Source organism: Apiospora marii (assembly GCF_038362585.1).
Source record: "Apiospora marii strain CBS 49790 chromosome Unknown utg000011l_segment0_segment0, whole genome shotgun sequence".
Lineage (NCBI taxonomy): Eukaryota > Fungi > Ascomycota > Sordariomycetes > Amphisphaeriales > Apiosporaceae > Apiospora > Apiospora marii.
Genome location: NW_027117382.1, coordinates 579,284 through 601,907, shown reverse-complemented (window position 1 = coordinate 601,907; position 22,624 = coordinate 579,284). Strand labels below are relative to the sequence as shown.

The 22,624-nt window shown below is 54.9% G+C and overlaps 7 protein-coding genes across 7 annotated transcripts; 4 read left to right on the top strand and 3 right to left on the bottom strand.

The window, feature by feature from the left end:
* Positions 1 to 167: 167 nt before the first annotated feature.
* Positions 168 to 1,539, top strand: PG985_013262 (uncharacterized protein; the record flags this gene model as incomplete). The annotated part of the gene is made up of 4 exons (XM_066833028.1): positions 168 to 312; positions 375 to 635; positions 703 to 1,321; positions 1,383 to 1,539. The coding sequence occupies 4 exons, from the start codon at positions 168 to 170 to the stop codon at positions 1,537 to 1,539; spliced, it is 1,182 nt and encodes a 393-aa protein (XP_066677768.1).
* A 283-nt stretch (positions 1,540 to 1,822) lies between these two features.
* Positions 1,823 to 2,991, bottom strand: PG985_013261 (uncharacterized protein; the record flags this gene model as incomplete). Its single annotated transcript, XM_066833027.1, has 2 exons — positions 1,823 to 2,883; positions 2,946 to 2,991. The coding sequence occupies 2 exons, from the start codon at positions 2,989 to 2,991 to the stop codon at positions 1,823 to 1,825; spliced, it is 1,107 nt and encodes a 368-aa protein (XP_066677767.1).
* A 504-nt stretch (positions 2,992 to 3,495) lies between these two features.
* On the top strand, positions 3,496 to 7,092 carry PG985_013260 (mRNA degradation protein; the record flags this gene model as incomplete). The annotated part of the gene is made up of 1 exon (XM_066833026.1): positions 3,496 to 7,092. The coding sequence occupies one exon, from the start codon at positions 3,496 to 3,498 to the stop codon at positions 7,090 to 7,092; it is 3,597 nt and encodes a 1,198-aa protein (XP_066677766.1).
* A 107-nt stretch (positions 7,093 to 7,199) lies between these two features.
* Positions 7,200 to 9,609, top strand: PG985_013259 (uncharacterized protein; the record flags this gene model as incomplete). The annotated part of the gene is made up of 2 exons (XM_066833025.1): positions 7,200 to 7,215; positions 8,177 to 9,609. 2 exons carry the CDS (start codon positions 7,200 to 7,202, stop codon positions 9,607 to 9,609), a joined length of 1,449 nt encoding a protein of 482 aa, XP_066677765.1.
* An 811-nt stretch (positions 9,610 to 10,420) lies between these two features.
* On the bottom strand, positions 10,421 to 11,389 carry PG985_013258 (uncharacterized protein; the record flags this gene model as incomplete). The annotated part of the gene is made up of 1 exon (XM_066833024.1): positions 10,421 to 11,389. The coding sequence occupies one exon, from the start codon at positions 11,387 to 11,389 to the stop codon at positions 10,421 to 10,423; it is 969 nt and encodes a 322-aa protein (XP_066677764.1).
* Positions 11,390 to 15,195: 3,806 nt separating this feature from the next.
* On the top strand, positions 15,196 to 18,364 carry PG985_013257 (uncharacterized protein; the record flags this gene model as incomplete). Its single annotated transcript, XM_066833023.1, has 4 exons — positions 15,196 to 15,209; positions 15,264 to 15,826; positions 15,893 to 16,840; positions 17,076 to 18,364. 4 exons carry the CDS (start codon positions 15,196 to 15,198, stop codon positions 18,362 to 18,364), a joined length of 2,814 nt encoding a protein of 937 aa, XP_066677763.1.
* Positions 18,365 to 18,524: 160 nt separating this feature from the next.
* Positions 18,525 to 20,559, bottom strand: PG985_013256 (uncharacterized protein; the record flags this gene model as incomplete). Its single annotated transcript, XM_066833022.1, has 5 exons — positions 18,525 to 19,473; positions 19,533 to 19,616; positions 19,675 to 19,800; positions 19,863 to 19,987; positions 20,071 to 20,559. The coding sequence occupies 5 exons, from the start codon at positions 20,557 to 20,559 to the stop codon at positions 18,525 to 18,527; spliced, it is 1,773 nt and encodes a 590-aa protein (XP_066677762.1).
* Between the last annotated feature and the right edge of the window lie 2,065 nt (positions 20,560 to 22,624).

Genomic DNA, 22,624 nt, shown 5'->3' with positions numbered 1-22,624 from the left:
GCGTCGGTGACTACCATTTACTCACTTGTGGTTGCACAGGTTGCTCTTATCGATCCGTTTTGTACCTATCAAGTACCGCCCAACTTACGGCTGGCAGCGGTGTCTCAAGTATCTACTGCAGCCAAACCAACCGAGCAGTTCATGACAGCTCGACACGCGACGACATCATGGCTATAGCAAGGCCGGTGCGCGCCCTTGGGCTTGCCGCTCTAATGATGTGGATTTTCTTCCTCTACACCATACTCAAGCCCACGCCGGGACTAGTAGGCCCCGACAAATACAAGACCTTTGAAAGGGATCCTCAATTAGATCGTATGCTCTCCCAGCCCCATCCATGGCCATTCCTATCAGGCACTGACCGATTCTACTTGCAGCCCTCGAGGAACCCGAAGGAAAACTATGGCGAGCGTCGGAAGACTATGCGCCAGACGCGAAGAACCCCGCGCGGATTAATGCGACCCTGTTGGCCCTTGTACGAAACGAAGAGCTCGAGGGCATGCTGCAGTCCATGGGCGACCTCGAGAGGACGTGGAACAACAAGTTCAACTACCCCTGGACTTTCTTCAATGATGTTCCCTTCTCCGAGGAGTTCAAGAAGAAGACGAGAGCTGCGACCAAGGCCGAATGCAGATACGGTACGTCCGGATGTGTCGAGTTTCTAGAATGACGGGAGAACAGTGGCTGACTTACACGCGAACACAGAGGTTATTCCGAAAGAACACTGGGAGGTCCCGTCGTGGATCAACGACGATTTGTACAAGGAGTCCGTCAAGATTCTGAAGGAAAACGATATCCAATACGCCGATATGCTGTCTTACCACCAAATGTGTCGATGGAACAGCGGTCTTTTCTACAAGCACCCGGCGATGGAAAACATGCAGTTCTACTGGAGAGTCGAGCCCAAGGTTCACTTCTTCTGCGACGTTGACTACGACGTCTTCCGCTACATGCAGGACCGCAACAAGACCTACGGCTTCACCGTCACTATTTACGACGCGCCCAAGTCTATTCCGACCCTGTGGCCTGAAACCGAGAAGTTCATCGCGCAGCATCCGGAATACCTGCACCCGAACAACGCCCAGCAATGGCTGACAGACAAGACGCGCCGCCCCGGGCACTGGGAACAGGCCAATGGCTACTCTACCTGCCATTTCTGGACCAACTTCGAAATTGCCGACATGTCATTCTGGCGGAGCAAGGTATACGAGGACTACTTCAACCACCTCGACAGAGCTGGCGGCTTTTTCTACGAACGGTGGGGCGATGCGCCTGTCCATAGTATTGCGCTGGGCTTGTTCGAAGACAAGAGCAAAATCCATTGGTGAGTTAAAGTAACGCCGGGCTAGACCTTGTTGTATCCACTTGCTAACCCTACTTGATAGGTTCCGAGATATTGGCTACCAGCATATCCCCTTCTTCAACTGTCCGAACTCCCCCAAGTGCCACGGCTGCACCAAGGGCAAGTTCTACGACGGAGAGCCTTTCCTTCAGAAGGAGGATTGCCGCCCGAACTGGTTCAAGTATGCTCACATGGACTAAATAAAAAGTAGTCGGATTCGATAGAGACGGGAGGATTTCATGATGTTTCAGGGGCTATAGTAACGTCTGGGTAGTCTGAAATGACATGGGCTAGTGTTGGGGCATTCGGGTGTTTCGGCGTCACTCCAAGGCATGATGATATGATAGACTGGCTCTTTTCCAGCGCTGTAGCATATGGCGGAACAGTGCTTTGTACGAATTCAACGCCATTATAACAATAGTAAAATGATCATGGCATTTCATGCACAACCCCTAATGTTCAGCCAGATGTGTCTTTGGCGTATTAAGGGTACCCGAATACCGTGACTGTGCCTGATGTCCCGCCTACGCAGAATTGATCGCCGAATCCATCCTCTCTCCAGGCCAGACAGCTGATGATGTTGCTGCGCTCCTTTTCCTTCCCGTCTTTGCCAATGAGCTTCTTCTTCGGCTCTGTGCCGGCCGGCCCCCAGGGGACCCGGATCTTGGTCTTCACGTCGCCCGTCATCACGTCCCAGACCCAGAGCCGGCCCTCCCCGTTTTGTCCGGGGGTCCCCGTCATCTCGTCGCCCGCCAGGACGTACTGTTCCTTGCCGCCCAGGATCGACTGCACCCGGAGCTCCTCGTTGCGCAGGCCCGGGTCCGCGTACGTCTTGAGGCAGCCGCCCGAGTCGCGGTCCATGAGCCGGACCTTGCTGTCGAGCGAGCCGACCAGCAGCGCCTTGGCGTCGCGCGTCGCGCCCAGGCTCGTCACGCCGTGGCTCGGCGACACGACGTCGGTCACGCACCGGCCCATGCGCACGTCGTAGCTGCGGACGCGGCCGTCGACGCTGCCGGCCACGATCTCGGCGCCCAGCACCAGCACCGACGTCACGGCGTCCTTGGCGTCGGCCAGGGTCTGCACCGGCTTGTGCGAGCTCTGGTTGCGCGTGTCCCAGATGCGCACCGTCGCGTCCAGGCTGCCCGACACGACGAGCGCGTCGTCGTGGCCGTCGCCGCCGAAGGCTACGGCGTTGATGCGCGCGCTGTGCGAGGCGGCGTTGCCGCCGAAGCGGCGCAGGGTTTGGGCGGTCGCGACGTCCCACAGGAAGACGGTGCGGTCGCCGCCGCCGGATACGAAGCGCGCGTTGTCGTGCGAGACTTGCATGGAGAGCACTTCGTAGCCGTGCGCTGAGTAGGTCTGGATCAGGCGGCCTTGGGGCACGTCTGCGGGAGCGGTGCCGGGGGCTTTTCCTCCGGTTATGTAGGAAGAGGAATTGGTAGAAGAGGATGATGCTGGGTTGTAGAGCCTGATGGTCCGGTCTGAGGAGCCGGTCAGGATATAGGTTCCTGGTGAGGCGGAATAGCTCACGGCATTGACAGGGCCTGATGTTTCATGTCAGCAACATATAAACTACATTTTCCTCGAACATAGAATACAGACTTACCGTTCGAGCCCAAAAGGTGGGCTATAGGCTTGTCCGGGAAAGCCATGATTGTGTGAACGTTGCTGATTTCATATGCAAACTCATTCTGAGATGGTTACCAAGAACCCATGCATTCCGCACTGCCTTCTCGATGCAACTCTGGTTATCTTGCGGCCAATTGTAAGTGAAAGGACCAAGTTAGCAGCTCAGAAAGACGACCAAATCGCCTGCCGCTGCTGTACAATCCTCTGATTATACCCAGGCAAGTATAAGTAGGTGAGCAGAAGGGTCCAAAGGATTTGATTGGCCAGCGGATCTACAGAGCCGACTGGCGCTGCTAGCTCGGAAGAGATTAGCGTTGACGTACTGGGGAGAAAATGTGAGCCGGGGTGTTAGTTTTCAATTATCGGAGCTCCAGCCCATTAAAAATTTGGGTAGATGAAAGTTTCCCGTCACGACCACCCGACTCCAAACCCGGCAGATAATACCAATTGGTGCTAATCTGATCTTTCCGAGGTCTTCGATGCGTCTCGTCTCCCTCACGGCAGTCCATCCTTAACAGGCTGTCCCAATGCTACCCCTAGCAAGCCTGGCCGCACGCCGACTAACAAGCCATCACGTCTGTGCAACATGCCGCATCGCATCCCGTAACCGCAGTGCAACCTATGCGAGTCCTGCCCTGCACCTCCAGTATGGCCCTTCCAGATACTTCTCGGCCACGTTGGCTCGCGCCGACGACGACGCCGCCCAGCCCAGCCAAGATTCTGCCGATTCCAAACCGACCCCTCCCCAACGGGTGAAGAAGAAGAAGAAGAAGCCCTCCCCGCCGTCCCCACCAGAAAAGAAATCGCCCAAGGCGCGCAAGGCGCCGGCAGAACCCACGACGGATGCTGCCAAACCCGCCCCGAAGAAGAAGCAGGATAAGTCGCGGAACCTCAAGGTCTTGGAGGGCGCTTTGGCGGCACTGAAAAATGTTCTCGACGCCCAGAACATCAGCGTGGCCGCCCCGGCCAACTCCAAGTCCAAGGCCAAGCCGCAGCCTGACGAAAATTCTGCCGCAAAGTCGGAGGGGCTCGATGTTTCCGACAAGCAAGCAGATGGCGCAAAGAAGAAAAAGGCGACTGCCGCCTCTCCCAAGGCGCAAAAGGGCAAGAAGAAGAAATCCACTGTAGAGGCCGGAGGAACAGTTCGTATGGCTCGAGGACAGCGGAACGCATTACGCAATGCTCTCAAAGCCGATACTCCAGAAGCTCCATCGGAGACTGGTGTCGAGGATAAGAAGAAGACACGGCGCAAGGCTACGGTAGATGCCAAGAAATCGACGGCGTCGTCCAGCTTTATCAGGAAAACCAAAGCAGGGCCCTCAATACGCAGGAGCCTCGGGAGGACCCAGTCCTCGCAGGAGGAAGAATCCTCGGACCTCGATGGCATCCCCAATGAGGCTGCCTGGATATTGGGAGCGCAGTCCGAATCTACTGGAGCCGCCTCAGCGTTTTCACCAATGACACAGGCGGTCAAGAAACCCCTTGGGAAACCTGATATCGAGATTGAGAATATTAATTCGGACGATCTGCACCTCGTGCCCATTGAGAAAGCACAACCGCCAGTACCGCCAGTTTCGTACGGCCTGGACAGAGTACTGTTCAACCCCGGCGTGTACCACCTCCAAGATCCACGGTCGAGGGTTTTCAATTTTGATCCTTACCTGTCCAAGATCATGCCAATCCAAGAGTTTGACTTCAACGCCCTCAAGCAGTACATTACATCGTCCAAGGACGAGACCTTGATTAACATTGCACGCGAGAACGGCAAACGCTACACTGGTTCGACTTCTAGCATGACGTCGATGCTGGCCCACTTCCACTATCTGCTATCATCTTGGAGAGAGATCAACCCTGCCATCTTGTCCAAGAGCTTCAACACTCCCTCCAATAACTTTACCAAAATCTTGACGAGTCCTGCGGCTGTTTTCCTCCATTGGAAAGATGGGGTTTACGCCATTGACGCCGACAAGGAATTCGACACGGCAAACATCCTGAGCATGCTCGGAAAATCCATGGAGAAGCTCTTGACCCTCTCGAGGGAAGACTACGAGCGCTACCGGACTGTCAACTCCGACCAGATATCTGAAGAAGAGCGTAACGCCGACGAGGCCTACCATTACACAGGTCTGGGCGACTTCATGATGCGGTCTCAGCTGGATGCCCACGACCCCAGAGTTCCCGGCACCGGCATGTTTGACCTCAAGACAAGGGCGGTCATCTCTATCCGTATGGACGCCGAGGGTTTCCAGAAAGGTCTTGGTTACGAGATTCGTAATCGGTTCGGTGATTGGGAGTCCTTCGAACGAGAATACTATGACATGATCCGGTCCGCTTTCTTGAAGTACTCGCTACAGGTCCGCATGGGTCGTATGGATGGAATCTTCGTGGCGTTCCACAACACGCAGAGGATATTCGGGTTCCAGTATATCCCACTGCCGGAGATGGATCTGTCACTACACGGAACTAGCGATGTCACTTTGGGGGACAAAGAATTCAAGCTCAGTCTTGCGCTATTGAACGAGGTCATGGACCGCGCGAGCAAGAAGTTCCCTGAACAGTCATTACGAATCCACTTTGAAACGAGACCGTCTCTAGTTGCCCCCTTCATGTACGTCTTCGCCGAGCCGGTTGGAGAACAGGACATCAAGAACGTCCAAGACGCTGGCAAGGCCAAGATCGAGGAATTCGAGAGAAAGGTCCTCGGCCTAGGACCTCTCAATGCGGAGACAGCTCCTTTCCTGGACACCGAAGAACCCGCCCAGGAGGACGATCCCGAAGAAGACAATCTCGAGCAGGATGAGCTTGACGAGGCATTGGGCGAGCCTGATGAAAGCCCATTGAGCAAGGAGGTACCTGATGCAGCCATTTGGGAAGATGTGCGGTCGAAGGTCGAAGACGCCATGGAAGATGACGAGCTTGGCGTCGCGGCTGTCCGAGAAGCCATTGAGGATGCTCTGGAGCAGAGCGGACTGCTTGACCCCCAGTCACCAGAGGAGACACGCAGCTATGTCGATTCGCTCCTCAGCGCCCTTTCGCCCGATGTTTCACCAGAACAAACCGAGGGCATTATTGCTGACCCAGACGGTGCGGTGGAATTCCAGGACCAGGAAGAAGAACAATCTGCGTCCGAGGAGAGCCAGGCACCTCCCACCATTGAGGGCGAGGATGCATCAGAGGCAGATAACTTGACCGAGGAGGAGCCAGTCGAGACCACGGAGACCACCGAAGGCGATGACGAATACCGCCCAGCTGAAGAGTCTCGGGTAGATGAGAATGCCGAGTCTGATGTATCATCAGATGAGGCTGTGTCCGATCTCAGCGACTCCCCTGCGCCCACCGAGACCACGCTCGACTCGGAAGAGTCCGTTTACATTGCCGAGGATAACCTGAAGCCTGATCAGGAAGAACAGGTCGAAGAGTTGAAGGAGCTTTCGGGCACTTCCAGCCTTTCCAACCTGAAAGACCTGATTGTTCGCATGACCCAGAACATCGACGAAAGAGAAGTCTCCGAAAGAGATATGGATGACGAGGACGACTCCAAGCTCAGGGAGTTTGAGCGCATACTAGGCAAGATGATGGCAGACTCCCGAGGCGCTTCGACTAGCACCCAGACTACCGATGTCGAAGGTGAACTCAAGGAGTCGAGCGACGCTTCCACCGATCCATCGGCGGCAGCTACGGAATCCCTGGCGGACGGGGCAGGCGAAGCGGAGCCGGCTCAGGCGAAGCAGCTTCTCGGAATGGTCCTGACTATCCGCAACCGGGTGAATGGCAGCTACGTGCAACGGCCCGAGAACCTCGACCAAACGGACAAGTGGGACATTGAATACAACATCCAAGAGATGCCCGAAGTCCGCGCCCGCGCCCTGTACGAAAAGCTGCTGAGTCGACGCAAGAAGGCGCTCAAGTCCGAGGGAGACCGGGATGCCGCGTGGTACGAAATGTTCCAGGGGTCTCTGGAGAAGCACACCAACGCCGGGCGAAAGTTCCGGGAGGAGGAGGAAGCCCGCGCCCGGCAGCGGCCTGTCCACGTCGTGGGCCAGGAGGAAGTGCGGACCTATGAAGAGACTTTTGGAGCAGACGCAGCTACTGAGGCCGCCGAGGAGCTGAAAGAAGAAGAGTAAGAAGGGACTTTACCTTTGTTGATTTTGCAAATGTAAAGTATGTACAATATTGGGTGATCTGAAGAAACCCCATCGCACCCACCATGAGATGATGTACGCGTCCGGGCATGTACTATAACGTATGTACGAGGACTTACGAAGAACGGCGCATTTTGGTTAGAGTCATATATCTTCCCTGGTGGGCCGGGGAAAAATAAGAAAAGGGGGCGATGAAGCAAGCCCGCAGCCTCACTCTGTAATATTGGAAAATAGCCAAACAAACATGTTAACTTTTATGAACTTCCAAATTATCTGTGATATATGCCTTATTGACGAGACTAGACGTGTTTTCTGAAAATGACATTGATGTTGGCGAGAACGAGGGTTGTCGGCCAACCAACTCCGGAGGCTTTACATTCCGCTTTCGCTATCGTTCCCGGATGCCTCTCCAAACGCTAATGGCCAATCAGGATGCGGTCGTGTTGCCTTGCATTTACATATTATCAGTGGCACTAGTCTCGGTTTCCAAACCCTGGCGACCATCTCGTTCTTTGCTTCTTCAATTCAATGATTCGTTTTTACTGAGAACAGCAGCAATGCGATCTACTGGATGCAGTTCTTGGCCCAAGCCCATTTGGTTCGTTGCAGCCCGGCTGGGTTCAGGAAGGAAGGAAGTGGGGGATCGCCTTGGTAAGTAGGAGCTGATGCGTAATACGTGGGCTGGACTTAGCACGACCCTTTTGAGATCGGCTGGCAGCCCCATCGATTTTCCCTAGGTTTATGCTCTCGCGATTAGATTGAAATGGATGAATCAATCGCTTAACGAACCCGATACCGAAACCAATGGAGGAAGCACTAGACCAACCACCTCGACCTCGGGGCCCAAGGCTGTATCATAAGAAGAGCAGGACGGGCTGCATACGTTGTGAGTACTTACTTTCCCAGGAGGCCGTGCGACCCTTCTTCGACTCTGGCGCATGTCGCAAAGTGGTTGCCTGCCGTGCATGTCATGAAGGCCCCCGGCAATGGCTAGCTGGTCCGCTTCCGGCTTTGTTTCACCATGCATAGTTGCAGCAGTACTAATGTGTGAGACCCCTTCTGGTAGGCAAGCAACGGCGGGTCAAATGCGATGAAGGCCACCCTACCTGCGGCGGTTGCGCCCGGCACAACGTCGAATGCCTCTACCCCGCGCAAATCGCCGTGCCCACGGCCCCCTCGACCGCCTCGCGCGCAAAGACCCGAGCAAGCGCCCAGAGTAAAACCGCCGCCGCCGCCGCTTCCGGTACTTCCTCCTCGACTTCCCACAATATTCCCGATGGCACAAAGGCTGCCGCCGCGACCCGCCTCGACGCCGGCGCATCCCTGAGCCCCGCAGCCATTGTCACCGAGGACCAGACGCCCCGGAGCTACGGCAGCCAGCAGCCGTCCCCCGGCTCCGAGCAAAGCGGCCTCGACTCCGAGAACGGGCAGGGCGAGCTGCCCGAGTCGCGCGAGCGGCGCCTCTGGGAGCTGCGGCTCCTCCACAACAACCTGACCATGGGCCACCCCTTCAACGTGCCGCAGACGCCCGAGCTGACGCAGCTCTTCTCGATCGACGTGCCCAACATGGCGCTGCGGGACGGCTGGGACGTGCTGCTGTACGGCATCATGGCGCACTCGGCGCTGCACATGTGGACGCGCGCGACGGACCCGCAGGAGCGGGACCACCTGGTCATCCTGCAGCAGACGTACAAGAGCATGATGCTGCGCGAGCAGGCGCGCGAGGTGGTACACCTGACGTCGCGCAACGCCGACGCGCTGTGCTTCTCGAGCCTGCGCATCCTGGCGCACGCCCTCGCGCTCGTGCAGACGCTGCCCATGGACCCCTGGCAGCCGCCCGTCGAGTGGCTGCGCATGGGGAAAGGGGCGGGCGCCGTCTTCAAGGCCGCGGCGGAGATCATCGGGTCCGACCCGGCCGGCGAGGACGCCAAGATCATGACGTTTCTCAAGACGCCGCCCGTCATGGTCGACCCCAGCACCACCATTGGCAGCGACCACAGCGCGCTGGACTGGCTGCTGGAACACCCGGGGGCGGCTGCCCATGATCGCGGGGTGGGAGCTGCCGCCGCTACCGATGATGGTGAGGACGACGACTACGTCACGGAGCTCGACGACCCGGCGGTGCGCCGGGTCTACGACGAGGCGCTGGGGTACACGTGCAGCGTGGCGCGGGCGATCGCGGCGGGCGAGCCCGAGGACGCGGTGGGGCGGCGGTTCGGGGGGTTCGCGGTGCTCGTGTCCAACGACTTCACGCGGTTCCTGATCGAGCGGCGGCCGCGCGCCATGGTCGTCCTGGCGCACTTCATGTCGCTCTGGCTCGACTACGAGCACATCTGGATCATCGGCAAGGCGGGCGAGCGCCAGATCCGCGGGATCCAGAAGAGCCTGCCGCTGGCGTGGAGTAGTAAGCTGGACGGGCTGTTTGGGAAGCTCAAGGGGGGCGGGGCCGGTGGGCTGCCGCTGCGGCAGCCTTTTGTTGGGCGGGGGCCGGGGATGTGAGGGGGGTGTACGATGATGTGGGAATCGGGACGGGGTGGGGTGTTGATGTCTTTCAAAGAGGGTTTACGTGTATGCATCGTGTGTATATGATACGCATATTTAATCTTGCTGGCTTGTTTCCTCGGGCCTGTGGAGACGGGTTGTTGTACATAGGGGCCAGAAGTTTCTCAGGGGCGCGATCATAGCAAACAAGCGAATAATACCACGGTGCGATGTCAAAACAGCATAAAACGTCGAACATGAGAGACTTGATATATTCTCCTTCTGGCGATCAAATTTTCAATGACTATTTGATGTTGATGCAAGCCCGACTCTGCATCTTTTTGGCGTCTCCCTCCAAGGACCATGACACAGTCCTGGGCTGTTCCCTCAATGTTCCGCTTCCCTCATGCCCCTATTTCGGCCGGCACCGCGTCAGCTCGAGCCAGACCCTCCATAAGATGGGGGCCATCGCCGCCGCCGCCGCGACGGGCTATCTCGGCAGTGAATTGACTCCATGGCACGGGGTCGCCTGCTAGAGGTCGGTGGGGTCCATTTTCCCTTTTGCCGAATCTATTGATTGAAACGACTGTTTCCCATCACACTTGGCAACACAAAAGTCACAAAAGATGCAATGGATGATAATTGAAAATGAATGTAATTAACTCCCTTCTAACCACACCAAGAAACCAGACTAAACTCCTTCCTACCCAAATGAAGAAACCATGCAATGTATCTACAAACGCCGCCGCCACTTCAAAACGCCCCAGACCAGACCCCCATGCCGACCAGAGGTCCCAATGCTGAAAGATGCAAGAACACCATCACCCCTCTACGCGGAGTTCTCGGGATGGTACTGGCCATCGTCGACCCCAGTGCTGCCGCCCTCGTACTTGCCGGGGTACCACTTGCCGTCATCGACGCCCGTGTTGCCCCCTTCGTACTTGCCCGGGTACCAGGACCCATCATCCTCGCGCTTGGCTTCGGGGTGGTACTGGCCGTCATCAAATCCGGTCTCGCCACCCTCGTACTTGCCCGGCGCCCATTTTCCGTCGTCGTGGCCGGTGCCCTCGCCCTCGTACTTGCCGGGGTACCAGGAACCGTCGTCCTCACGCTTGGCCTCCGGGTGGTATTGGCCGTCGTCGAAGCCCGTCTCGCCGCCTTCGTACTTGCCGGGCTGCCACTTGCCGTCATCGTGGCCGGTGCCCTCGCCCTCGTACTTTCCGGGGTACCAGGAGCCGTCGTCCTCGCGCTTGCTCTCGGGGTGGTATTTCCCGTCGTCATAAGGAGTGCCGGGTCCTTCGTACTTGCCGGGGTACCAAGAACCGTCATCGTTGCGCTTGGGGTGGTACTTCCCATCGTCGTAAGGGGTGCCGGGGCCTTCATATTTACCCGGGTACCATGACCCGTCGTCGTTGCGCTTGCCCTTGACGGTAGGCGGGTGGTACTTGCCGTCATCATAAGGGGTGCCGGGTCCCTCGTACTTGCCCGGGTACCAAGACCCGTCGTCGTTGCGCTTGGGGTGGTACTGGCCGTCGTCGTAGCCGGTCTCGCCGCCCTCGTACTTGCCGGGCGCCCACTTGCCGTCGTCGTACTCGGTGTTGGGCTTGCCCTCGTACTTGCCCGGGTACCAGGACCCGTCGTCTTCCCGCTTGGCGGTGGGCGGGTGGTACTTGCCATCGTCATAGGGGGTGCCGGGGCCTTCGTACTTGCCCGGGTACCACGAGCCGTCGTCTGCGGGCTTCGCGGTGGGCAGGGCCAGGGCCGTGGAGGCCAGGGCGAGGATGGTGGTGAAATGCATGGTGACGGTGGATGTGAAGATGCTGAGATGGGGATGCTGGTTGAGTAGGTGGTGGTGATTAAGGGGTATTATGTGCTTTCTGGTGGGAAAGTAGCGAGAGCTGCTGGAGTGATGGTGATGAGGATGTTGGATGAGGAATTCCATCACTCTGATCCGGGGACATCTGCCTCCTTATTATAGCTGTCCCATCTCTCTCATCGCTCCCCTCATGTCACCATGTCTCCCTCCCGTAAGACCTCATGTCATCACATCGAGAAGTCCTCCTCTCGATCGAGGCTATGTCCCCGGAGTTTCCAATGTTGGTTGCATCGGATCTCGACGAGTCCTGCCGTGTGTCTGTCTGATGAGAGGCTTGCATTGTATGGCACCGCAGCCTCGAGCTTTACGAGGCCGTGGCTTAGCGGCGACGTCAAGTAAACCTGTTATGCCGACATGGTGATCATGGTGGGCTGCTAAGCTGGCTAGCTGGCCAGCTAGACCTGCAGCTCCTAGGGCTGACGCCTCGGAGGGCTGTGTCGATCAGCCGGGAAGCCGGAGTGCTGTATGGGGTAACTAGGTCAGTTTGCCGGGGCGGACGTCGCTCAGTCAGCAGCCCAGGATATCCCTCGATTGGCGATCTGACGAAGAGCTGACATATTGGCAGCTTAGAAGAATACGTCAGCGATTTGAGCTCCAATGCCGATAGAAGGGAGCTTTACTATCTGCTGATGGGTTCAAGTAAGGAGTCCATCCATACCGTCTTGACATCCAACATGCTTCATGAGTTGTGTAGGACGCATCACTCCCCAGACCGAAGAACAAGCACCAGTTGAGACAACATGAAGTCCTCCGAGGACTAGAACATTGACTATTCTAGAATTGGGTTTGGCACTCGGGAACTATTGCAACGTGCGTCGCTCCCAGCTCCCAAAAGCGGGGTCTCCATCAAAAAAGACGGTGATGTGTCCAGCTGAACGGTGGCTGCGACGCCATTGGCTTTTGGCACCGCATGCGGGCAACACTCCACAAATCCGCGGCTGATATTCTCGGTCGTCAGCCGGGGCACTGCAGTGGTGGGTGGCCTATCTGTTGGCGTGATTTACGACCTCGATGGTGTCTTTTTTGGCAGCCGCAGTAACCTAATTTAGTGTACTTAGGCTTGCGTAGACGGAATCGAGGATTAGAATAGAATAATAGAACCTTTGTTAATTCAGGCGCGCGCGCGCGCGTGCTGGGCGACGTCCAAAATACGAGAGAGCGCTTGGCATAAGCCCTTGGGAAATCTTCTAGCCCGGGCTGGTGAGAAGTCTGTTGGCCGTGGCTTATTGGTTGGTTGGGTGGATGGCACCGGGGCTGTCAGCAAAAGGTCAGTCGTAACGTCCCATCCCCGATGACCTACGGATGATGAGATAATCGCGGCTTACGGGATCTGGAAACAGAATCTCTCCACTCCTCAGCCCTACAGGTTGTCTTTACTAAGTCAGCGAGGCCGCCCGCACGTCCAGAGGGCTCCCAATTTACCGCGAAGTATTCGTGACATCCTGAGTTTGAACGAGGTAAGGGAGAGGGTCCTTCTAGAGGGTCTTTCTCTGCCCATACGTGCTATATTGTCTGGCTGTGTGTGCGCTAAGCCTTACGATTTTAAACTTTTAACGGTTAAATTAACTAACGGTAGATAGGCTAAACTAATAAAGTTTAGATTAGAGGTGGCCGGTTTAAGCTTTGGAATAATAAAATAGATATTAATATATTATACGTTTTTAAACGGTTTTAACGTTATTATATTATAATATTTTTATTTTATTATTATATAACTTTTATAATTTAATATTAATAAAAGGTTTATTAATTTAATTTATTATAAAGTATTTATAATATCTTAAGTTTAAGCGAGGTAAAAGAGAGGGTCTTTTTAAAGGGTTTTTTTCTACTTATATATATTATATTATTTAATTATATATACGTTAAGTTTTACGATTTTAAACTTTTAATAATTAAATTAATTAACGGTAGATAGGTTAAACTAATAAGGTTTAAATTAGAGGTAGTTAGTTTAAGCTTCGAAATAATAAAATAAATATTAATATATTATACATTTTTAAACAGTTTTAACGTTATTATATTATAATATTTTTATTTTATTATTATATAACTTTTATAACTTAATATTAATAAAGGGCTTATTAATTATTATTAAAAAAGCTAGTCGGCGATATTTATCCCTTATATGTAATCGTTATTATATTTTCCTCCTCGTTGAAATCGAGGGTAAAATAACCTTTAAAATCGATTCGATCGCGATAGTTTTAAATCTATTTTAATGAAATATATAATTACCTCTCTTAATTTAACGTTAATATTAATGTTATTATATAAAACTTTTTATATTATTATAATAATATATATTTATTTATATAAAACTATTATATTATATTATATTAAACTTTTTAAAATAAAATATAATAAGTATTATTTTAAATATTAAACCGGTTATTAAAATAAGTTTATTATCGTTAACTAATAAGCTATACATTAAGTTTTTAAAACGATTATACTATTTATATATAAAATTATTACTTAATTTAATATAGGTTATTATTATTAAAATAAGAATATAATGAGTTAGTTTAAAATTAATATATTAAAGCCTTCGAAAGGGTTAAGCGAAAGTATAAAAGGATAAGTAAGGTTATTTCCCCCTTATCTTTTATTAGATTTTTTTATTTATACTAAGTATTCCCAATAGAAATGCTAGTCGCATAAGGAGCAGGTTACCCTCGAGTAGGATCAAGCCTTAAGTGAAAAAGACTCCCGGTGTAATATGACAAGTTTTCGTTCAATTGGTCAGTGAAGCGTTAGAACTAGTATCCTAAATATAAACAGGTTACACTATATGTCCAAGTCATTCTTCAAAGGTACAGATTGTAGGTTCCCATAACTCCAACTATACTGAGGAAAATATTCTCATTTCAGACTAGAATATACTTGACATTATAGTATCCTACCTCGTCTATATAGTAGATCGTAATTGGTAGCCAGTGGGATATTGCTTGGGATCATACTATCCTGACTGGCCACCAATACATGCATGTCGACCGCAAGCGTATTTCCCAATTGTAATGAGCTCGACCCAGGACAATGCGCTGGTGCCGGAACCGGATCTTCGACGACTGTCCAAGTGGCCCTTTGTTCCCAAGTCCGGGATAATGGGCGGACCGCCGTATCGGTGATAGCGACTAGAGTGGCATGGGCGCCCCTTTGTCCGCGCGATGACCGGCTTCAAAGAGGAAGCGCGGACAATGCACGCCAGATCGTGTTCTGACACCCTCAGCATAGCGGGCGGGGGATTCAATAACTGTCCGGGTTGTCCCTTCGTCGGGAATATCTCGAGTTCTTTTCTTCCAAACCTATGGAAAGAAGAGGTTTGATTTCGCCGGCAAGCTTTAAATAACGAGAACCTCCTCCCTGAAAGTCAAGACGGGCTTCCCCCCTGACTGGGTTGATGGGCACGCCAGTGTAGCAGCCCGTTTACCCCCGGCACTTCCAACAAAAGGAGACGAAGAACAACAACAGCAGGAAGAAGGAATCAATAACGGCTTCCGTTCGTCAGTACTGTAGCGACAGAGACCATGGCTTATAACAATGCATTTGGTGCACTCGATCCGGAGGACGCGATGGATGTGGAAGAGGAGGGAGTGGAAGAGGAGGGAGTGGGAGAGGAGGGAGTGGAAGAGGCGGGAGTGGAGAAGACAGCGAACTGTAAGCAATATCCCGATCTCTATAGGCATCCGGCGAGCAACTGCCAGCTCCCGCCGGATGGCATCAGCATGGCAGACCGGTGGTAACGACCCTGACCCCTTTTTTTGTTTAATTTCACAGGCGAATTTGTGCTCAGCGTCTCCGGCCACAATTTCCCGCGAGACGAAGAAGGCGAATCAGATATGACAGCGGCCTATAACCAAGTAGGGCTCCTAAAGGGCAGCATGTGGGGCAACCCGGTGATGGGCAACCCCGAGGCCCAGAGGATCGTCGACAGCGTCTCGGAGGTGCGGCGGACGCTGGCGGGCAAGTTCCGGGCGCCTCTGCTCGAGCAGTTCCGGACCGACACGCAGCTGCTCGAGACGGTCGCGGACTGGGCCCTCAAGTGGGCCGCCGTGCGCATGCGCTTCGCGGGCTCGTTCATGACCAAGTTCCCCGATGAATACCTGCAGGGCCGCTCCGCGAACAACGGGTGGTACAAGGCGCAAAAGGCCGAGGAGGGGCTCATCAACCGCGTCATCATTCATGACGCCAACCCCGAGGACGACGCGCTCCTCAACCTGACGGACTGGCACAAGGAGCCCGGCAACGGCCTGACTACAAGGACCAGCGGCAACCTTGGCAAGGAGAACCAGAGACGCGCCAATTGGCGCTATTTCATACTCTATAAGATGAATCCGCGGGAGATGCGTTATATCTGTAAGTTCATGTGCCATTGATACTGCCGAGCAATGGAAGCCACAGAGTGCTGAGACGGCAAGCTAGTAACGACCCGCAATAGGCTGCAGGAGGCCGGCGCCACCAAAAACGACCTGTACGAATATTTCCAATGGGCCATCAAGTACCTCCGCCAAGCCGCCAACGTGCAAAAGCACATTGGCGAAGGCCTGATCGTGGTTGACAACAGGATAGAAAGGGAGAAATGGAACGCTAGGAAACTGCAGCAATACCTCTACGACCGCGACGCCCCGATGATGGACTTGATGGCGACGCACCGCAAGGTGGTGCTGACCCTCCGCCAGATGTGCGTCCGGGCAGGTTTGCTCCAGGAAAACGACGACGAGCACTACGCGAACCTGCGGCTGTGGCAGGCGGATCTCACGGACTTTTCAGCTGCAGTCGGAGAACACAACAGAGCGGTTAGGAGCATCCAGGGTACCACGCTCGGCTTGACAAAAGACGATAAGGATAACCTTATGGCGGACACAGATCAAATTAGGACGACGTTCCCCGGCGATATAGGGCCAGAGCTGCCACCGCTACTAAGTGCACTGGATTACATTGTGGGGCCACCGGCAGACTTACCAACAGGCTTTCAGAATGCTGGAGATTTAACAGATTTGGGATTGTTGTCCTGGGACATGTCTATCCCAGAACCATTATCTCCACCTTCTTCTAGTAGTAGTCCCTCCCCTGGTGGCGGCGGCGGTGGTCCTCCCCCTGGTGGTGGCGGTGGCCCTCCCCCTGGTGGTGGTGGTGGTCCCCCCCCTGGTGGCGGCGGTGGTGGTCCCCCCCCTGGCGGCGGCGGCGGCGGCGGTGGTGGTGGTGGTCCTGTGCCTCCCCCTACTCCATTTGTCCGGACTAATGCACACATGGATAGTGATAATTGGAGGTCAAGGAATAATGGAACAACGAGGGGCATGTGGCCCCCCTTCGCCGGCTGTCCCATTGACACTGAGGAAAAGATGGAGATGTTGGTTGATGAGCATAGAAGTAAGCGCAAATCCCCTTTCCATGCCCACATCCCCCGACTTTCCTTATTTTTGGTGTTCAATAAACGAAAAGAAGGAGAGAGGAAGAGAGAAAGGAGGATGACGGAGAGATAACGACAGAGAGAGAGGAGGAGGACAAAATCGAAGGGCATAAAAAGATGAAAAAGATGACGGAGAGGAAGGTAAAGAGTCGAAGCAAATTATAACGGTTCGCTAACCAACCAAAACCCGCAAAGGTCTTCTAGAGCGCATCCAAACGCAACAACAACGAGAGGATGACACCCAATCGCTACTTTCCGAGATGAGCCTCGACCCCCTACCGGCGACCGGCGGCCCCCTGCCCCAGGCATCGTCGTCAGCCGCCGCCGGCGGCCTCGGCCTGGGCCCCCCGTCGGCGAGCAGCGTGGGCGGCTCGTCGTCGCCGCTGAAGGTCAAGTTCGGATACGGAAAGGGCCCACAGCAGCCGCCGCCACAGGCCGGCGCGTCGAAGCGACCGTCCAACACCAAGGTCCCCCTACCGATAGATGAAAGGCCACCCTTCTCTGCTGTGGGGAAAGCGACCCAGGCAGCATGGGAGTCGAAAACCAAGGCCGAATCTTCCAAAAAGGCGCAGTCGACGCCCCTCAAGCAATCGACTGTGCTGCAGCAGGCAACGCCGGCGTCGTCTGGTACCAAGAAGACGCAAACCACTGGTTTTCCGCCCGCTTCGAAGCCGTCATCACAGGCAAAGGGAAAGGGTCTGGCAACACCGGCATCAACTGCCTCCAAGAAGCCGTCGGGTCCTGAACTAATCTCCGGCCTCGAGCCCGCTAAGAAGGTGTTATTCCAGGCAAAGGGAAAGGCTGCGGCTACAGCGGGATCATCTTCCAAACCCTCGACATCCTACTCGGGCCCTGGAGGAGCATTGAGCCCCGGGGAGCCGTCGTCGAAAATCCCAGTAGCTTCCTTTTACACCATGAATTTACAGCAACAGCAGCAGCAGCAGCAGCAGCAGCAACAGCCCCCCGCCCCCGAGGACCCGGCCCTGACCGCCCTCCGCGAGGAAATCGGACGATTCGGGCAGCGCGACGAGCTCGAAGCGCTGGCCGACAAGCGCGCGCGCCTGCGACTGACGCAGGCGGTGCTGGACGCCATGTCGATGGAGATGGGGCGGCAGATCTTCGACGTAGAACAGTCGATCGCGGCGGGGATGGAGGGGTTGCCCGACCTGAGCGACGTCAACGAGCTCGACGAGACGATCAAGATGTACCGCGACGACGACGACAAGATCGCCGGTCCAGCCGGACATGGAGATGACGATGTGGAAATGGGCGATGGGACCAACTATGCCGACGAGGACGAAGAGGACGAAATAGAATACGGGAGCGAGTACGACGACGAGTACGACGATGAGGACGAGGACGACGGTGATGGCAACGTGGGGATGACCATGGTGATGTGCCCGGACGAAGATCTGCCCTACGAGGAGGAGGAGGAGGAGGAGTACGACGAAGAGGAGGAGGACGAGGAGGACGAGGAGTTGTAGGAATTGCTTGGAATAATCTTCGAATATTTTGAATCTCTCTACCCCTGTCTTTGGTTGTCATTGGTAGCTATTATTATATAGATGAATTATCATTATTATTTCTTCTTGTCATCAGATATACGCTGAAGTACGCAGTCATCCCAAGTTGCTTATTCTGATTTCATACACATAAGAGATTCCGCGGGAACCCGCGCGGCCGTCCGTCATCGAACTCCTCCTTGGACGACTGGCTGGCCTGTTCGAAGCCGGCGTGGACGAACTTGGGCCACGTGTTGGTGAGGACCAGGTACTTGATCTCGCCCTCGGCCGCCTCAAACACCTGCGGGTTGAAGGAGTCGGGCACCTCGAGGTCGCTGAAGTCATGGTGACGGCCGCCGTTCAGTTGGCTGGTGGACCCCGGCATCGACAGCTCCGCCATCTGCGTCACCGACTCGAGGTTGGCCTTGCCCAGCGTCGCCTCGAGGTCGCCGGGGCAGTCGTCGTCGTGGCCCGGCACCGCGCCGTCGAACGGCGTCGCCGAGTCCGACTGCCGCCGCCGCCGGTTGAGGATTTGGGCCGTTTGGTGGAAGATCTGGTGCAGCGCCTTGCCCGTCCGCGACGAGATGTTGACCGGGAACTCGGAGTGTTCGAGACTGACAAAGTGCGAGTAGATGCGCACGGCGCGGACGAACTGCTCGCGCGTCTTGTCGGCGGGGGAGCTCGTGGACATGGTCCAGGCCCGCCGCCAGTCACCCACGTGGGACAGGAAGCTGACGTTCTCTCCCGAAAAGTCCTTTAGGGAGGCGAACTCGAGCAGGGGTTGCGGATTCGTGCGCAGCGCATTCTCGAGCGCGCCCATAGTCAGGGTGGAGTCGCGCGAGTGTGATGTCGACGCCGTGTTGGCCGACTTGCCGCTCTTGCCAGCCGTAGAGCGGCCGCCCAATGTCGAGCCTCCAAAGCCGGCGCTGCTCGTGGAGATGGCCTCGGGGTCTTCACCAAGAATTTGGTTCCTCTTTTCCCAGGCCGTGATGGTATCGATGGTCTCTTGTTGGAGGTTGTGGGTTCGGTAGACCTGCAAGCAGGGGAAGCCTAACGTGAACACCTCGATGAAGAAGATGGACAACGCGATCCTAGACAAACATGTATTAGGACCAAGAACATCTTCGTAGACGGAGTGAGTCTTGCTTACCATTGGGGCGGAACAAAAACCTTGTTGACGGGTTCCATTTGCGGTACGTAAAGACCAATTAGCCACATAGGGGAGGCGGGCAAGCTGTTTCAATTGATTAGTGACCGTCTTAGGCGAGTCGAAAAGGGGCTCAGGAACGTACCCAGCAATGCAACAGCAGATGGTCTGGATGCGCCATCCATGGGTATCGTGGATGTGCCTAGTCTTCCACAAGGTATAGGGGGCATAGAACCAAGCCCAGAAAAACTGCCACACGATAGATAACCACCTGTAGAATGCCAAGTCAGCATGTTGTATGGAATATCGAAACGTTGCGCGTGAGTATCTTACCACTCCCAGCCGGTGAAGCATAGGGTAGCTCGCTGCTGCTCAGTGCCCGGCACTTCGAGGTGGAAGAAACCGTAACTCGGATGGAACATCTCGGACCCGAAGTAAATCAAGAAGGTCAGTGCCAGCTGTCGAACCGTTAGCTCTCGATCTGGTAGTGTTACCCCCTAACTATCGGAGGACATGTATGAATGTAGGGTTTTCAGCTTACCTGGACAGCCATCCCGATTCCAATGAAGCACAGGATGCGGTCGACCTCGTTAGCCTTCTGAATCCGCTGCCATCCGCGCCTCCACCAGGGCAGGCCCGGGTCGACCTCGGCCGACTTCTCAAAGACGTTGCGGTCCTCGAGGGTGCTGAACTGGGCGTACTGGCGCTGGCGGGTGGCGACGTGCTGGAACTGGCTGTTGGCGGCCTGGAGCAGGGCCATGCCGAACGGCAGGTAGATGCTCATGACCCAGAACTGGGCATCGCAGGGGATGAGGGGCCCGATGGTGAGGGCCAGCAGGCACGACGCCGCGTAGATGTGGAGGATGATGATGGCGCTGAAGACGAGGGGCAGGCGCCGCAGCTGCAGGAACGGCAGCCGGCGGTGGCGGAAGAGGAAGGCCATGCCGGCGAGGACGGCGAGCGTCCAGCCGATCATGAGGCCGATGTAGGTCCAGCCGAGCGGCGAGTAGACGATGCGTGAATCCGCCATGTTGGGTGGTTGTGGTGGTGTTGGTGAGCGAACGGCTAATCCTCGAGCGCTTGGTCGGGCAGGAACCAAAACGACCGTTCCCTCAACGGCGGATGCATGCTGTATCTATAAGAGATCTAGCAGTGCCGTAGCTAGCTGCTTCCACTTCCCCTGGATCCAGCAGGTGACGAACAGGACCCATCACATGAAATGCAGCTAGATCACCCAATGCTAAGAGATCCAGCGGCCATCTAAGACAATGCTGGGGGGAAACAGGGATGACTGATCGTGTCCCAAAGACGACTATTGGCAAAAGAAAATTGAGAAAACGCCCACCAGCCATTCTGTACTAGACGCTATCCAGGAGGGATAGGCAGGAGAGAAACGAACGGATGTTTGGTGGGGGGTGGCCAGCAGCAGCCCGCAGCAGCAGCAGCAGCAGCCAGCAAGCCAGCACTCAGCAGAACCCATCCATGACCCAATCACCTGGGAATTAGGTAATAGCAGGCCCCGCTAGCCGGAAGAGTCCAGCTCAATAGCGACCATGGCGACAGTGTCGATCAGTCAAACCTGCCAATTGCGATACATACATGAACTGGCAATGCACAGTTTAAAGGTGACCCATCTGATCTAAGTGGCCCCGACTTTGAGATGATCTCAGATTTGACGGGGCGGATCACTGCCGATCAGTGGGCCTGCACATCCAAATCTCCTCTGCCATTTGTGACGAACCCCGCCAATGGGACCTGAGCTGCGGCGGGCAGCATCCCTGGCGTCCTGCCGCAACACCCCCTGCAACCAGCGTCGAGTATTGGGCCAGGGCGTACCCAGACACGCTCAGCTGGAAAAACGAATCAATCACACGTATGCGTAGGCGGGAGAGAATGGGAGATCCTGGTTGCATTGTCGTCCACCTCATTCTTGATATGTATATAAGGCCTATGAGTGGCGTTGCAACCACGTCGAGGAAAAATCGTCAAGCTGTATCCGTAAGCACCAAAAAAGAAGCCCATCGTCCCACAAAGAGGCAACGGTTGGCAGTTTCCGCTCAACCGGTGCGACGCCTCCCGCAGCATCAAGCGCCGGCGTATTCCCTCAGATACCTAATTTAAAAAGAAGTAGCAAGTTTTTAAGGCCATGGTGAGTGCCGACCTGTGGGGGGTGCGGCCGATGTCTCGGCAACACACCGGTCAAAGCAAGTAGAGGGGCAGCTACGCGAATCGAACCAAACTCTTGGCAATATAGCTTCTTTTTCGGCCGCCCTGGGAGCGCCGATCATCGATTTCTCTTCTGGGGTGGCAGCAGAGCATGATGCATTCATATTCGCTTCAGGCTTTCCCACCCAATACCGTTTGCCGGTCAGTCCCGCGTGTGATTGGGGCACTTATAGGTTGCGCCTCGTTACAAGGTCCTGGTCAGCTCGTGGTTGGTAGTGCTCACCTCCCCCAGCCCTAAGCAAGCATCGTTGTCATTCCCATGCTGGGCTGGCAAACAATCACGAAAAGGCCATGTTTTTCACACGCGAGCGGCGGAATTGGGGCCGAAGGCTCCGTTCCTCTCGCGCCCCTTTAGGGTTTGACACTTGCTGTCATCAATCACAACCAGTGGGGGCTGTCATCGCCTCCTGTCCCACTTCGCTTGCTCGTGAAGGAGACACTAGCCTACGGATGGAATCGCAACCGGCTTCATTCAATCTCCAGTAATATTGATGGTAGCCGAGTAGCATCACTGGAGGCCCCCTCAGCATCTGTAGAGATGCAGCATTTTCATTTTGCGATCATGACTTGTACTATCCGTATGCCAATAGTACCGAGATCCTTCCCCAGTCTAGTGATGCCAAAACCGATAGCTGCATCGTGATTGACGGTGGCGCAGCACCCATGACTTGGCGCGGACGTTCTCCAAGTTGGCTGGCCCTTGAGCGTTTTTAGTTGACAGGAGGTGTCCGTCCGTCGCCCGCAAATACCGGATTCCGGTCCGCGGGAATGGCAAACTAAGCAAACTTGGAGATGGTACTCCGTACTGCTTTCGAAAACATCGATTTGCTGTATGCACTTCCCGGTACCTAATCCATCCCCTTGGTAGA